Source organism: Coregonus lavaretus, assembly GCF_964263955.1.
Source record: "Coregonus lavaretus genome assembly, chromosome: 2".
In the NCBI taxonomy this organism is placed as follows: Eukaryota; Metazoa; Chordata; class Actinopteri; order Salmoniformes; family Salmonidae; genus Coregonus; species Coregonus lavaretus.
This window is the reverse complement of record NC_139989.1, coordinates 30,767,297-30,784,668: the sequence shown is the minus strand read 5'-3', so window position 1 is coordinate 30,784,668 and position 17,372 is coordinate 30,767,297. Positions and strand designations below refer to the sequence as shown.

Here is a 17,372-nt window from a genome sequence, read left to right as displayed (position 1 = left end):
AACCCCCAAAATATCCATTTTAGGGTGAATGGGCAAGACAAAAGATTTAAGTGCCTTTGAATGGTAGGTGCCAGGCGCAACGGTTTGTGTCAAGAACTGCAACGCTGCTGGGTTTCTCAAGCTCAACAGTTTCCCTTGTGTATCAAGAATGATCCACAACCTAAAGGACATCCAGACAACTTGACATAACTGTGGGAAGCGTTGGAGTCAACATGGGCCAGCATCCCTGTGGAACACTTGACACCTTGTAAAGTCCATGCCCTGACAAATTGAGGCTGTTCTGAGGGCAAAAGGGGTGCACAGCTCAATATTAGGAGGGTGTTCCTAATGTTTGGTATACTCAGTGTACATTGTGCCAAGAAAGTAAGTTGGTCATTTCACAGGTGTGTATTGTCTTTTCATAAAAATGTTTTGAAGGTGGGAATAGAGACAGGCTTATGTCACACAGACAGGCATAAGGGAGAAAACCATGTTCACCCTGGCAAAGACAATAAAAGCAAAAGTATAATAATAATGTCTTTACATAACACTTGGCTTCATCAAAAAACTAAATAGACCGATATAGTTTAAAATGCCTTTATTTTTGATTATGGCATTTTCAATTGAAGCAAATGTTAAACTCAGACGCGTTTCAAAATCATGGCATTGGTCAGGGAGTAACAAAGGAACTATGAGAGCATGTCTTCTTTTGAACAAACCATGTTCCCATCAGCCCTAATTAAAGAAGGAGTGGTTACAGAGTAGTCATTGGTGGACACCACATAGTAAACAGTAAAAAGTAAAAGGTAATATACATAATAAATATAAAACATAGAAAAGGGTAATAGGGCAAAAAACAGACCACCAAGTAGTTATAGCAAACTAGGACCCTACAGAAATGGTGAGAAATAGATTTTTGTCCTTCCATATTCAAGGCCATAACTACTTAGACCTTTCTAATGCTTCTAACCTTAATATGCATTTTAATAGTATATATATTTAGAATGTATATTACCTTTAGCTTTTTACTGTTTACTATGTGGTGTCCACCAATGACTACTCTGTAACCACTCCCTCTTTAATCAGGGCTGATGGGAACATGGTTTGTTAAAAATAAGACATGCTCTCATTGTTTCTTTGTGACTCCCTGACGAAGGCCATGATGCCGAAACATAGTGATTATGCTGCAGGGCCTTGCTCGGGCCAATCCTCTTGAACGCGAGGACAGTGTGTCACCACTTGTTGAGGTCACACTACCTCAAACTTCCATCATTATATTCTACTCAAACTTGCACCAACATCAGTGCGAATCATCTTAGTCCTTCGGTCAAACACGGTTTCCTTGGTTACCAGTGAGCATGCCTCTCCTTGGCGACCACCTCCAAGAAATGGGAATGGCTTGCATAGAGGGATAGGATGGAGTCAAGGTCGATCCAGTGGACTTGCCCGGCATCATCGCCTGCTTGCAATGGGAGCTTGCTCACACTGTTCCCTAGGTAACCAGAGCAAAAATCTACATTTCAGAGAACTGCAATGTGTGTACAAATAAAGAGCAGAATGGGGAAAAATTAAAAGGATAAGGAAACATGTTGCATGCTATCCTGCTGTGAGAATAGCCAAATCTTGATTGTTTTCATTGAATTTAGTCAACATTTTTTCCACATAGATAAGACTGCCTTAACTTGTTGTTTATCAGTGTCTATAATATTATAAGAGTAATCATTGATATACCTGTATCATCATGGAAGTTGACAGCAACTGTTTCCATCCAAGAGTTGTCATTATTTCTTGGGTCATCTACATAGCCCTTATAAACCTCAGAAGTAGAAGAGGGACAGAGAGAGAGAAAGAAAACAAGTGTTTTACGTCAACTACACAAGTGAATCCAAAATTAAAACAAATATATGAGGATAAATTATTTATAGCCTGCTGACCTCCAGACCTGGCGAGTTGAACAGCTGAGTGATGTGCTTGTGGATCCGCTCTCTGTCCTGGGGGGAAGCTGCCAGGGAGTTCAGAGCCTCTTCAGAGAACTCACGCTGCAGGGTGAGGGACACCAGCTCCCCCGGGTCTACCATACCCTACACACACAAATACACACACACAGTCATCATCCATAAGAATACGGTGAGGTGTAGAGCCATGTATGATGCCCTATGCTCCCAAGAAGGCCAAGATGACACAGATGTTCAGAGCAGGTGAGAAAGAGGAAGGAGGAGCAGGTGAGGAAGAGGATGGAGGAAGAGGAGGGAGGAGTAGGTGAGGAAGATGAGGGAGTAGCAGGTGAGAAAGAGGAGGGAAGAGCAGTTTAGACAGAGGAGGGAGGAAGGAAGGAGTTTAAAGAATCCCACTGACCCCTGGGATGGCCCATTCTCCACAATCTCTCCTCTTGATGGACACAAACTGCAGAACTGGCAGTTTGGACACTGGGTGCGACACTTGCTGTCCAGCTGAGTCTCTCTTCCACCTGTAGGGCGGTGGCACATACAGTAGAGACAGGTTCAACTACGGAGACTACCCCTAACTCCATAGGCCAGGGGTATTCAACTCTTACCCTACGAGGTCCGGAGCCTGCTGGTTTTTTGTTCTACCTGATAATTAATTTCACACACCTGGTGTCCCTGGTCTAAATCAGTCCCTCATTAGAGGGGAACAATTAAAAAATGCAGTGGAACTGGCTTCGAGGTACAGAGTTGAGTTTGAGGGTCATAGGCACTTCTGAGAGGGGTGTAACCAATATGGCGAGAATGCCACATAGCCTTTCAGAGGGCAAGGTCAGGGTGGAGCCTGGGTTTGGGGCCATTCCATTTAAATTCCAGTCAATCCAGGAAGTACACTGAAATTCAAATGATTTTCAATACATTTCAATTAGGAACACTTATAATTTGGTTTACTTTCTGAATTGACTGGAATTGAAATGCAGTTGACCCCAACCCTGGATAATACCATATTGCTTACACCAATTATCTCTTGCCTAGGGGATAGGGGTGGCCCAAATTGGGCACAGGAGTTGGTTTGACTTTAAAGAGAGTTTGTGGGAAGGTTATGGTTAAGTTATCTGAAAAGTAGTTGCATAGTTTAAGAGATGATGGAATAAAGTGGGAAAGTTACCTGGTAACAATGGGATCTGCTGCGTGATTGGGTCCCCACCGTCCCAGCAAACCTCTCCCAGTCAAACCAGTGCGGCCGCGAGGATTTCTAGAGGGGAACAAGAGTTAGCTTACGTATGATGAATTGCTACACAATCAATTATTTAAAATTGATATGAGGTCATATACACTACCGGTCAAAAGTTTTAGAACACCTACTCATTCAAGGGTTTTTCTTTATTTTTACTATTTTCTACATTGTAGAATAATAGTGAAGACATCAAAACGATATGGAATCATGTAGTAACCAAAGAAGTGTTAAAGAAAATCTAAATATATTTCATATTTGAAATTCTTAAAATAGCCACCCTATGCATTGATGACAGCTTTGCACACTCTTGGCATTCTCTCAACTGATGTGGAAAATAATCACTATACTTTCTTTAAAATCAAAGTTCTTCCAAGATTGACTTTATTTACAATTTCAACAAAGCCGAGTTGATCTGCAGAGTAGCTCCCCTCTATCTCCTAGCTCCCCGTTTATATAGTCATACACACATACAGTGCTATGAAAAAGTATTTGCCCCCTTTCTAATTTTATCTACTTTTGCATATTTGTGATACTGAATGTTATCAGATCTTCAACCAAAACCTAATATTAGATAAAGGGAACATAAGTGAACAAATAACACAACAATTACATATTTATTTCATAAACAAAGTTATGCAACACCCAATTCCCCTGTGTGAAAAAGTAATTGCCCCCTTACACTCAATAACTGGTTGTGCCACCTTTAGCTGCAATGACTCCAACCAAATGCTTCCTGTAGTTGTTGATCAGTCTCTCACGTCGCTGTGGAGGAATTTTGGCCCACTCTTCCATGCAGAACTGCTTTAACTCAGTGACGTGTGGGTTTTCAAGCATGAACTGCTCGTTTCAAGTCCTGCCACAACATCTCAATTGGGATTAGGTCTGGACTTTGACTAGGCCATTCCAAAACTTCCAATTTGTTGCTTTTTAGCAATTTTCATGTAGACTTGATTTTGTGTTTTGGATCATTGTCTTGCTGCATGACCCAGATGCGCTTCAGCTTCAGCTCACAGACGGATGGTCTGACATTCTCCTGTAGAATTCTCTGATACAGAGCGGAATTCATGGTTCCTTCTATTAAGGCAAGTCATCCAGGTCCTGAGGCAGGAAAGTATCCCCAAACCATCACACCACCACCCCCATGCTTGACCTTTGGTATGATGTTCTTACTGTGGAATGCAGTGTTTGGTTTTCGCCAGGCATAATGGGACCCAGTCACAGATAACATAAGACAACTGTAGAATTTGACCCAATGACAGGTCAGATGCCCATTTTACACAAACACAAGCCTAGTGAGAGGAATTCACTAAGCTCTTGCCTAGCAGCAGCAATGTACCAATGTTTAATTATGACTCCTTGTTTGTCATGTGTGTAATTAACTTTGGTTATCCAATAGTTTACAAAAAAATCTTCCTCACAACCAGCTTCACCTGGAATGCTTTTCCAATAGTCTTGAAGGAGTACCCACATATGCTGAGCACTTGTTGGCTGCTTTTTCTTCACTCTGCGGTCCGCCTCATCCCAAACCATCTCAATTTGGTTGAGGTCGGGGGATTGTGGAGGCCAGGTCATCTGATGCAGCACTTCATCACTCTCCTTCTTGGTAAAATAGCCCTTACACAGCCTGGAGGTGTGTTGGGTTATTGTCCTGTTGAAAAACAAATGGTAGTCCCACTAAGCCCAAACCAGATGGGATGGCGTATCGCTGCAGAATACTGTGGTAGCCATGCTGGTTAAGTGTGCCTTGAATTCTAAATAAATCACAGACAGTGTCACCAGCAAAGCACGCCCACACCATAACACCTCCTCCTCCATGCTTTACGGTGGGAAATAAACATGCAGAGATCATCCGTTCACCCACACCGCGTCTCACAAAGACACAGCGGTTGGAACCAAAAATCTCAAATTTGGACTCCAGACCAATTTCCACCAGTCTAATGTCCATTGCTCGTGTTTCTTGGCTCAAGCAAAGTCTCTTCTTCTTATTGGTGTCCTTTAGTAGTGGTTTCTTTGCAGCAATTCGACCATGCAGGCCTGATTCACACAGTCTCACCTGAACAGTTGATGTTTAGATGTGTCTGTTACTTGAACTCTTTTATTTGGGCTGCAATTTCTGAGGCTGGTAACTCTAATGAACTTATCCTCTGCAGCAGAGGTAACTCTGGGTCTTTCATTCCTGTGGCGGTCCTCATGACAGCCAGTTTCATCATAGCGCTTGTTGGTTCTTGAATTTTCCGTATTGACCTTCATGTCTTAAAGTAATGATGGACTGTCTTTTCTCTTTGCTTACTTGAGCTGTTCTTGCCATAATATAGGCTTGGTCTTTTACCAAATAGGGCTATCTTCTGTATACCCCCCCCCTACCTTTGTCACAACACAACTGATTGGCTCAAACGCATTAAGAAGGAAAGAAATTCCAGAAATTAACTTTTAAGAAGGCACACCTGTTAATTGAAATGCATTCCAGGTGACTACCTCATGAAGCTGGTGGAGAGAATGCCAAGAGTGTGCAAAGGCAAAGGGTGGCTATTTGAAGAATCTCAAATATAAAATATATTTTGATTTGTTTAACACTTTTTTGGGTACTACATGATTCCATATGTGTTATGTCATAGTTTTGATGTCTTCACTGTTATTCTACAATGTAGAAAATGTAGAAAATAATAAAAATAAAGAAAAACCCTTGAACAAGTAGGTGTTCTAAAACTTTTGACCGGTAGTGTACAGTCGTGGTCAAAGGTTTTGAGAATGACACAAATATTAATTTTCACAAAGTCTGCTGCCTCAGTTTTTATGATGACAATTTGCATATACTCCAGAATGTTATGAAGAGTGATCAGACGAATTGCAATTAATTGCAAAGGCCCTCTTTGCCATGAAAATGAACTTAATCCCCAAAAAAACTTTTCCACTGCTTTCAGCCCTGCCACAAAAGGACCAGCTGACATCATGTCAGTGATTCTCTCGTTAACACAGGTGAGTGTTGACGAGGACAAGGCTGGAGATCACTCTGTCATGCTGATTGAGTTAGAATAACAGACTGGAAGCTTTAAAAGGAGGGTGGTGCTTGAAATCATTGTTAATTCCTCTGTTAACCATGGTTACCTGCAAGGAAACACGTGCCGTCATCATTGCTTTGCACAAAAAGGGCTTCACAGGCAAGGATATTGCTGCTAGTAAGATTGCACCTAAATCAACCATTTATCGGATCATCAAGAACTTCAAGGAGAGAGGTTCAATTGTTGTGAAGAACGCTTCAGGGCGCCCAAGAAAGTCAAGCAAGCGCCAGGACCGTCTCCTAAAGTTGATTCAGCTGCGGGATCGGGGCACCACCAGTGCAGAGCTTGCCTAGGAATGGCAGCAGGCAGGTGTGAGTGCATCTGCACGCACAGTGAGGCGAAGACTTTTGGAGGATGGACTGGTGTCAAGAAGGGCAGCGAGGAAGCCACTTCTCTCCAGGAAAAACATCAGGGACAGGGATTGGACTGCTGAGGACTGGGGTAAAGTCATTTTCTCTGATGAATCCCCTTTCCGATTGTTTGGGGCATCTGGAAAAAACTCTGAGAGCAACTTCTCCCAACCATCCAAGAACAGTTTGGTGACGAACAATGCCTTTTCCAGCATGATAGAGCACCTTGCCGTAAGGCAAAAGTGATAACTAAGTGGCTCGGGGAACAAAACATCGAAATGTTGGGTCCATGGACAGGAAACTCCCCAGACCTTAATCCCATTGAGAACTTGTGGTCAATCCTCAAGAGGCGGGTGGACAAACAAAACCCCAGAAATTCTGACAAACTCCAAGCATTGATTATGTGTCACGGATTCTGCCGAGGCTGCTCCTCCTCCTTGCTCGGGCAGGCTTCGGCGTTCGTCGTCCCCGGTGTTTTTCCCTCCTGTTTCGGAGGTTTTGTTTTGCTCTTTATATTTAGTAAAGTAAGTCTGCTAGTATCTCTGTGTCCTGCGATTGACTTCACTCGCCGCATACACATCGCACCTGACAGAATAACACACCACACCATGGAGTCAGCAGGATCAGCGGTGCCAACGGGATCATTGGAGGAGCGCGTAAGCAACCAAGACGCCATGATCCAGAAACTGGGCACCGCCATGCAAGATGTTATGAACACCTTGAGCCGATGGGAGAGAGGAGGTTTGCCCACACCTCCTCCAACAATACCACCACCCTCAGCCATACCCATCGTTCCATCTCCGGAGTCCAGTGGGATTCGGCTCTCGCTCCCGAGGGCTTATGATGGCACCGCGGCCGGGTGTCAGGGTTTCCTGCTCCAAGTAGAACTCTACCTGGCAACCATTCACCCGGCGCCCTCGGGATACGAGAGCGTTTCCGCCCTCATCTCCTGTCTGTCCGGCAAGGCACTGGAGTGGGCCAACGCCGAATGGAGGGGAATAGACGCCGCTACAGTCAGTTATGCAGAGTTCCCACGCCGCTTCAGGGCGGTTTTCGATCATCCCCCCAGAGGGGAAAGCGGCGGGGGAGCGTCTGTTCCACCTCAGACAGGGGAAGAGGAGCGCGCAGGAATTCGCACTGGATTTCCGGACTCTGGCGGCCAATGCGGGATGGAATGAGAGGGCCCTCAACGACCACTATAGGTGCAGCCTACGGGAGGACGTTCGCCGAGAGTTGGCCTGCAGGGACACCAACCTAAGCTTCGATCAGCTGGTGGACATGTCGATTCGTCTGGATACCCTGTTGGCTACCCGCGGACGTCCGGAGCTGGGGCCGTCCATTCCATCCCCCAGCACCTCCGAGCCGAGCCCTATGGAGCTCGGGGGTGCTGGTGCTAGAGAGAGGAGGAGAGAGACCAGGAGAGAGGCCGTCCCCTGCACCAACTGTGGCCGCAGAGGACACACTGCGGTTCGGTGCTGGGGAGGGTCTCCTAGGGATCGAGGCAGCAGGCCACGCAATGATGAGTCATTCCAGGTGAGTAAGCGCCCAACTCACCCAGAGCTCTCTGTTGTCCACATGTGTATCCAAGTTGTGTTCCCCGAGGTTTCTTCTCACTCCCAGCATAAGGCGCTAGTCGATTCAGGCGCAGCTGGGAATTTTATTGATCGCAGTTTCTGTTATAAGTTAGGGATTCCCCTCATACCAGTTGATGTGCCCTTCCCTATCCATGCCCTAGACAGCCGCCCTTTGGGGTCGGGATTGATTAGGGAGGTCACAGCGCCACTTAAGATGAAGACGCAGGGGGGTCATGAGGAGAGTATACAGTTGTATTTGATTGACTCTCCTGCGTTTCCCGTGGTGTTGGGGCTTCCCTGGTTAATATCTCATGACCCCAACATTTCATGGCAACAGAGGGCTCTCAGGGAATGGTCTGATCAGTGTGTCGGGCGGTGTATAGGTGTTTCCGTAGGGGCAACAACGGTGGAATGTCCGAACCAAATGCCTGCACTGCACATTCCTCCTGAGTATATAGATTTGGCACTCGTCTTCAGTAAGAAGAGGGCGACTCAATTACCACCTCATAGACAGGGGGGTTGTGCAATAGACCTCCAGGCAGGCGCTGCACTTCCGCGTAGTCATGTGTATCCTCTGTCTCAAGAGGAGACGGCGGCTATGGAGACATACGTCACCGAATCTCTGGGACAGGGATACATACGGCCCTCCACTTCTCCTGCGTCCTCGAGTTTCTTTTTTGTGAAGAAGAAGGATGGGGGTTTGCGCCCGTGTATTGATTACCGTGGTCTCAATCAGATTACCATTACATACAGTTATCCTCTCCCTCTGATTGCGAGTATGACGGAGTTATTACACGGGGCGCGATTCTTCACAAAATTGGATCTCAGGAGCGCTTACAACCTGGTACGCATTAGGGAGGGAGATGAATGGAAAACAGCATTTAGTACCACCTCGGGTCACTATGAGTATCTCGTCATGCCCTACGGGTTAATGAATGCTCCTTCAGTCTTCCAATCATTTGTGGACAAGTTTTTCAGGGATTTGCATGGACAGGGTGTAGTGGTGTATATTGATGACATTCTAATATACTCCGCTACACGAGCCGAGCATGTGTCCCTGGTGCGTCAGGTGTTGGGTAGGCTGTTGGAGCATGACTTGTATGTGAAGGCGGAGAAATGCCTGTTTTTCCAGGAGTCCATCTCCTTCCTGGGACATCGGTTGTCCGCGTCAGGGGTGGAGATGGAGATTGACCGCGTTTCAGCCGTGCGTAACAGACTCCCACCACGGTGAAGGAGGTGCAGCGGTTTTTGGGTTTTGCCAATTACTACCGGAGGTTTATCCGGGGTTTTGGACAGGTAGCAGCTCCCATCACCTCCCTGCTAAAGGGGGGCCCGGTGCGTTTGCAGTGGTCGGCTGAGGCGGACAGAGGGTTTAGACATCTGAAGGACCTGTTCACCTCGGTTCCGGTGCTGGCACATCCGGACCCCTCTTTGGCGTTCCAAGTGGAGGTGGACGTGTCCGAGGCGGGGATTGGTGCTGTACTGTCTCAACGCTCGGGCACGCCTCCTAAACTCCGTCCCTGTGCCTTTTATTCTAAGAAGCTCAGTCCGGCGGAACGTAATTATGACGTGGGGGACAGGGAGCTGCTAGCGGTGGTTCAAGCCCTAAAGTTGTGGAGGCATTGGCTTGAGGGGGCTAAACACCCTTTCCTCATTCTGACTGACCATCGTAACCTGGAGTACATCCGGGCAGCGAGGAGACTGAACCCTCGTCAGGCTAGGTGGGCCATGTTTCTTGCCCGGTTTGTATTTAAGCTCACGTATATACCAGGGTCACAGAACGTGAAGGCAGACGCCCTGTCCCGGCAATATGACACAGAGGAGAGGTCCATTGAGCCCACTCCCATACTTCCGGAGTCTTGTCTGGTGGCACCGGTGGTGTGAGAGGTCGATGCGGAGATCGAGCGGGCGTTACGTACAGACCCTACTCCTCCTGAGTGTCCAGAGGGGCGGAAGTACGTGCCGCTCGAAATCCGTGATCGACTGATATATTGGGCTCACACGTCACCCTCCTCTGGTCACCCTGGTATTGGTCGGACAGTGCACTGCCTTAGTGAGAAGTACTGGTGGCCAACCTTAGCCAAGGACGTGAGGGTTTATGTTTCCTCCTGCTCGGTGTGTGCCCAGTGTAAGGCACCTAGACACCTGCCCAGGGGGAGGTTACAACCCCTACCCGTTCCACAACGGCCGTGGTCTCACCTATCGGTGGACTTTGTCACGGACTTTCCCCCTCCCAGGGGAATACCACGATTTTGGTCGTTGTGGATTGGTTTTCTAAGGCCTGCCGTCTCATTCCAATGCCAGGTCTCCCTACTGCCCTACAAACTGCTGAGGCCCTGTTTACACACGTCTTCCGGCACTACGGGGTGCCTGAGGATATAGTGTCTGATCGGGTCCCCAGTTCACCTCTAGAGTCTGGAGGGCGTTTATGGAACGTTTGGGGGTCTCGATTAGCCTTACCTCGGGTTTTCACCCTGAGAGTAATGGGCAGGTGGAGAGAGTAAACCAGGATGTGGGTAGGTTTCTGAGGTCCTATTGCCAGGGCCGGCAGGAGGAGTGGTCGGGGTATATCCCCTGGGCAGAGATAGCCCAAAACTCACTTCACCACTCCTCCACTAATCTTACTCCTTTTCAGTGTGTGTTGGGGTATCAGCCGGTCCTGGCACCCTGGCATCAGAGCCAGATCGAGGCTCCTGCGGTGGATGACTGGTTTCGGCGCTCGGAGGAGACATGGAACGCTGCGCATGTCCATCTGCAGCGGGCTATCAGTAGGCATAAGGCGAGCGCCGATCGCCACCGCAGTGAGGGTCCAGTTTATGCACCTGGAGATCGAGTCTGGCTCTCGACTCGAAACCTGCCCCTTCGCCTGCCCTGCCGGAAGCTGGGTTGGAGGTTTGTGGGGCCATTTAAAGTCCTGAGGAGATTGAACGAGGTATGTTATAGGTTACAACTGCCCATAAATTACCGCATTAACCCCTCGTTCCATGTGTCTCTCCTCAGGCCGGTGGTAGCTGGTCCACTCCAGAAGAATGAGATACGAGAGGCTCCTCCGCCCCCACTGGACATCGAGGGGGCTCCTGCGTACTCAGTCCGGTCCATCGTGGATTCGAGACGTCGGATGGGGGGTCTGCAGTATCTCGTGGAGTGGGAGGGGTACGGTCCGGAGGAACGGTGCTGGGTCCCTAGGAGGGACATCCTAGATCCCTTCCTCTTGACGGAGTTCCACCGGAGTCATCCGACTCGCCCTGCTCCGCGTCCTCCTGGCCGTCCCCGAGGCCGGGGTCGGCGCACGGCTGGAGCCGCACGTCAAGGGGGGGTACTGTCACGGATTCTGCCAAGGCTGCTCCTCCTCCTTGCTCGGGCAGGCTTCGGCGTTCGTCGTCCCCGGAGTACTAGCTACTGCCGATCGATGTTTCGTTGTTTGTCTTGTTTTGTCTTGAGTAGTTACACCTGTTGTCTATTATGTTTGATTGTATATCCTATAATTACCCTTGTCTCACGTTTGGTATTTGTGTGTTATTGTTTTGTTGTCTAGGCGGTATCGGCATTGCTGTATTTCATATCTTGTATGGTGTCACGATCGTTATGTGAAGCGGACCAAGGCGCAGCGTGATAGGCGTACATATTTTATTGAACGTACTCACACGAACAAAAACAACAAACCAAACGATACGTGAAGTCCTAGGTTAATAACACAAACCTATACGGATCAAGATCCCCCAAAACAAAAGTGCCAACAGGCTGCCTAAGTATGGTTCCCAATCAGAGACAACGAGAATCAGCTGCCTCTGATTGGGAACCACCCTGGCCAACATAGAAAACACGAAAATAACACATAGAAACTCCACACCCTGGCTCAACATATAAGAGTCCCCAGAGCCAGGGCGTGACAGTACCCCCCCCCCAAAGGCGCGGACTGCGACCGCGCCAACCAAACCCAACAGGGGAGGGGCTGGGTGGGCATTCCGCCTCGGAGGCGGATCCGGCTCCGGGCGTGACCACCACTCTCTCGCTACCCCCCCGTAGCGCCCCTGGTCTGGTCCCGCTGGCCGGAGCTGGACTGGACACCGGTGGAGCAGGCACGGGCTGTGCCGGACTGACGACGCGCACCACTGGCTTGGTGCGGGGAGTAGGAACAGGCCGGACCGGGCTGGCGACGCGCACCACTGGCTTGGTGCGGGGAGCAGGAACGGGCCGGACCGGGCTGACGACGCGCACCACTGGCTTGGTGCGGGGAGCAGGAACGGGCCGGACCGGGCTGACGACGCGCACCACTGGCTTGGTGCGGGGAGCAGGAACAGGCCGGACCGGGCTGACGACGCGCACCACTGTCTTGGTGCGGGGAGCAGGAACAGGCCGGACCGGGCTGTCGACGCGCACAACTGGCTTGGTGCGGGGAGCAGGAACAGGCCTGACCGGGCTGGCGACACGCACCACTGGCTTGGTGCGGGGAGCAGGAACAGGCCGGACCGGGCTGGCGACGCGCACCACTGGCTTGGTGCGGGGAGCAGGAACAGGCCGGACCGGGCTGGCGACGCGCACCACAGGCTTGGTGCGGGGAGCAGGAACAGGCCGAACCGGGCTGGCGACGCGCACCACAGGCTTGGTGCGAGGGACAGGAACAGGCCGGACCGTACTGGGAACACACACCACTGGCCTTGTGCGGGGATCAGGAACGGGCCGGACCGGACTGGTAACACACCCCAGTACCTCTCGCCGTGCCTCTACACTCTCCTTCTCCCTCGTGACCAGTGGCCCCCGTAACCTGGCGGCCTCCTCTGCAAACCTGCCGAACCGCTCTATCGCGGCCTCCCGCTGCCTCGGCGTCCACGGTGTGAGCCCCCCCCTAAAAATGTTTTGGCCTTGTCTCTCCCCCGTGCTCATGGCCTCCATCCCTCTTGCCAGACTCTCACTCATCTCCTCCCAGGTCCATCCTCTCTCCTCGTCACGCTGCTTGATCCAGTCGAGGTGGGATCTTCTGTCACGTTGTTGATGTGGATGCGGTGGTGAAGTCAGGCGCAGGACACAGAGGATAAGTCAACACGACTTTACTGAGACTCATGAACAAATACAAAGTAAATGGCCTCAAAAACACCGGAGGCGAACTAATACGCGCAATGCGTAAAATACACTAAGTACACAAAGTACCGAACCTAGACACCAAACGACAGGCGGACATATTTTATTGAACGTACTCACACGAACAAAAACAACAAACCAAACGATACGTGAAGTCCTAGGTTAATAACACAAACCTATACGGATCAAGATCCCCCAAAACAAAAGTGCCAACAGGCTGCCTAAGTATGGTTCCCAATCAGAGACAACGAGAATCAGCTGCCTCTGATTGGGAACCACCCTGGCCAACATAGAAAACACGAACTAGAACACAACATAGAAAATAACACATAGAAACTCCACACCCTGGCTCAACATATAAGAGTCCCCAGAGCCAGGGCGTGACATTTGGTGTTTTTCCCTCCTGTTTCGGAGGTTTTGTTTTGCTCTTTACATTTAGTAAAGTAAGTCTGCTAGTATCTCTGTGTCCTGCGATTGACTTCACTCGCCGCATACACATCGCACCTGACATTATGCAAGAATGGGCTGCCATCAGTCAGGATGTGGCCCAGAAGTTAATTGACAGCATGCCAGGGCGGATTGCAGAGGTCTTGAAAAAGAAGGGTCAACAATGCAAATATTGACTCTTTGCATAAACTTATTGTAATTGTCAATAAAAGCCTTTGACACTTATGGAATGCTTGTAATTATACTTCAGTATACCATAGTAACATCTGACAAAAATATCTAAAAACACTGAAGCAGCAAACTTTGTGAAGACCAATATTTGTGTCATTCTCAAAACATTTCACCACGACTGTACATGTAGAACTCCGTAGCAAAACACTACTTAGTAACATGCTGCAGAATGCTAGCTTATCATTGGCTAGTCAATGATTGAATAGGGTCATACATTTGCCACAGCTGCTTCTGACAGCTCATGTTTACAAGTCAAGTAGGCATTATGTTGAAGATTTTAAAGATACACTCAGCAAGATTACATCAGCATCAACAGAATTCAAATCTGCACGGACTGATTTTCTTGGGGATTTCCACAATTTGAGCCAATAATGGCATCCTTGCCATATTTGAATGCTGTTGATGTTGTCTGTAAGTAGGAAGTTGTGTATTTTGATGTCATCTTGCTGAGGGTCACCATTGTAGAACTGTGTTGGATGAAGGCTCACAGTGGCATGCCCTGCTCCACTCTGTAGTCTCCCTCGTGACTCCGCCTGTCCACATTGCCATCCAGAGCGTTAAACCGCGGGGAGAAAGACCTGTGAAATAATACAACATTTTAATAATACTTAACAATCATTAATAATCAACTAATCAGTTATAACCACATGTCAGTAAAACAGATGACAAAATTGATTTGTAACCCTCTCTCTCGCTCACTCACCCGATGTCCTGATCGGCCCATTCAGGCTTGATGAGCACAGACCTGGCAGTGTAGCTCACTGGGCTGTACTGGGGCCAGTCGGTCTTCCAGTCCACTTTGTCATCAGGCACTGGGAACCGCTGTGTCTCTGAGCCTGGGTACTTTGGGCATCTGGCCTTGCTGTGAGGGGCCGAGGAGGGCATGGTGAAGACACTGGGCGGTAGCACACACAGACTATAGGCACTGGTACTGAGGCTTTTACTAACTCTGGCAGAAAACTGGTCAGGAGGGCATGAGGTGGGAGGCCTGGGGAGGGAGAGAGATTTAATATCTAAAAGTAACATTTGAAGTAACCTTAGCAATGTATGACAATAATAACATAAAACAGAGGGTAGCTACAATGCAGACAACAAGGCAATAGTAGTCTACAGAAGGTGAAAAGAACAGATACCTAATGATACGAATAGAATTATCATACTTACTTCAGAATGATTCCATACCTGATTCCTGAGGTGCAGAGGCAATATGGAAATCCTAAAAGGGTAAGTGCTATTCGAATCGGCCCAACCCTGTTTCCAACCCAACCCAGTTTCGTCACACTCGTATCATAACCAGTCAGTCAACACAATACAGTCCTGTATACACACTGATAATGCTGCATTAAGCAGGAAATACAGTCAAAGCCCGCTGCTATGCTTTAAAAAAAAGGAGCACACCGAATCGTATAGGAATATTTCAGTGTTGTTGCGGACGGCGCAATCAGAAATAATTTGGAAGCTGCCTTTGCTCATATGATTCGATGTTTCATTCCGTTTCAACCCACTGTACCAAATATTTGTCTAACTAACCCCAGATAGACCACGGCCTGTCGTTTCCAATTGGAACACATGAGTCATAGTGGGCAGAACAAGCAAGGAGGGGGGCAGAGCCAAGCACGAGCTAGCGAAATCCTATTGGCGCGTTCTAGCATCATTAGCATATTTCTGTTAGGGAACATCTACTCTATGAAGTGCGTGTGTGCAATAACTCAATTCGCCCTTGCACTCCTTCTAAACAACGCAATTTTTAAAACTTTGGTAAAGGGTAAAATCTACAAAACTTAGTCCACTCTGTTCGTAGCAGATTGTAGTTTGGGGAACAGAAAACTGTATTGAAATCAAATGTTTCATCGATGTGAAAATTAGCATAACGTCTGCCAAAATCCATCTCGTTCCATCTTCTCCCACTGCCGGCCACTGGGCTTCCGCTCATCACCATATTTGGTAGTGAGTGGAAACGCCACCCGGATGCTTCACACCTAAACGTCTGGTGAAATATCTGGCTCATTGTTCTTTCTGTGACTGTACTGTCTTTGGTTTCAACGTTTGTTTCTGCTTCCGCATGTCGTCATGACGTCAGCGCCCAGTCTTTGATCACAAATAGAACAATGAGCCAGATATTTCACCGGATGTATAAATCTGAAGCATCCGGTTAGCGTTTCCACTTGGTGTAGACACGAGCGCGGGATCAGAGAGTAAGAGATAGAGAGCGGCCCAACTCGGCGGAAAATCTGTCTCCCTCCAGCAGGTGGCGTTTTTCCATTGTTTCGTACACCAAGCAAATAGTTTTTGTATGGAGGTCAATGAGTGTCGAATTTGGTCCCCCAAAAAATGTATGTCTTTATTTGCTATGTGAGGTTTATTTGATCGAATAGAAGTTTCGTAATGCTTAAGTTGTTACAAGTGTACTGATATAAGTAGGACATGTGACATCCCGGCAACTTTTAGAAAAAAACACTTTATATTGGAGTTGTCTCAAGATGGCTATGCATATTCATGGCATGAGGCTAGTAGCATAGCATCTCTCTCCATTGAATACAGGCGGTTGACGTCAACAACCCTCATCAAATATTCAAAAAAGGATTATAATAATTAGATGTATCCACCAAACCAAAGAAAGGATAGCTAGACAGCCCGCTGTGCCGCTTTGTGGACAATGACTCTCGTTGTTAGGGTGGAGAGACATGTATCTTGTCAGTATATCCATAATCTTTGGCGGGATACAGATTTGAGGAAAGAAAAGGAACACGAGACGGACGGAGGAGGTGCGATGACGTGAAAGCGTAAGAATGGCGCTGTTAAGATCAGAGATTAGTCTCCTGAGTATACATCTTCGTTCAAGGTGTATATACCTACATCTCCTGATTTCAAACAAAGTAATCTTACTTATAGGTCTTCATACTCTCTTGAAAACCTAGATGATCTCTAAATGGAGTCTTTTATTTAATTTTTTATTTAACCTTTATTTAACCAGGTAAGCCAGTTGAGAACAAGTTCTCATTTACAACTGCGACCTGGCCAAGATAAAGCAAAGCAGTGCGATAAAAACAACAACACAAGAGTTACATATGGGGTAAAACAAAACATATATTCAAAAATACAACAGAAAAATATATATACAGTGTGTGCAAATGTAGCAAGTTATGGAGGAAAGGCAATAAATAGGCTATAGTGCAAAATAATTACAATTAGTATTAACACTGGAATGATAGATGTGCAAGAGATGATGTGCAAATAGAGATACTGGGGTGCAAATGAGCAAAATAAATAACAATATGGGGATGAGGTAGTTGGGCGGGCTAATTTCAGATGGGCTGTGTACAGGTGCAGTGATTGGTGAATGGAGTCTGATGGCAGTGGTGAGCGCTCTGAGGTTGAGCCAGTCCAGGATGAACAGGGCCTACTTGCACTGACAGGTGTAGTGGAGACTTTCAGTGGAGACTTCCGATGTTTGCCCTGAAAATCCTACCAGA

At 47.8% G+C, this 17,372-nt stretch overlaps 1 protein-coding gene across 2 annotated transcripts; it reads right to left on the bottom strand.

Annotated features, from left to right (window-relative positions):
• Positions 1–562: 562 nt before the first annotated feature.
• LOC311144104 (ADP-ribose pyrophosphatase, mitochondrial-like) lies at positions 563–15,482 on the bottom strand. Of its 2 annotated transcripts, none has more exons than XM_084180076.1 (8): positions 15,064–15,482; positions 14,603–14,887; positions 14,388–14,477; positions 3,091–3,177; positions 2,335–2,446; positions 1,914–2,060; positions 1,711–1,795; positions 563–1,471 (listed from the first exon to the last, which is right to left on the bottom strand). In XM_084180076.1, the coding sequence occupies exons 2-8, from the start codon at positions 14,782–14,784 to the stop codon at positions 1,326–1,328; spliced, it is 849 nt and encodes a 282-aa protein (XP_084036202.1). In that variant the 5' UTR covers positions 14,785–14,887; positions 15,064–15,482; the 3' UTR covers positions 563–1,325. The 2 variants fall into 2 exon arrangements, with proteins under 2 accessions (XP_084036202.1, XP_084036203.1); XM_084180077.1 differs by having other exon boundaries at positions 1,229–1,471; positions 15,082–15,426.
• Between the last annotated feature and the right edge of the window lie 1,890 nt (positions 15,483–17,372).

Coding starts and splice junctions, on each gene's coding strand:
- LOC311144104 (XM_084180076.1), bottom strand. CDS start 14,784: ATGCCCTCCTCGGCCCCTCACAGCAAGGCCAGATGCCCAAAGTACCCA. Junction 2,061..2,334: donor GAGAATGGGCCATCCCAGGG/GTCAGTGGGATT, acceptor TTGTGTGTGTAG/GGTATGGTAGACCCGGGGGA. Junction 1,472..1,710: donor CAACTTCCATGATGATACAG/GTATATCAATGA, acceptor CTGGTTACCTAG/GGAACAGTGTGAGCAAGCTC.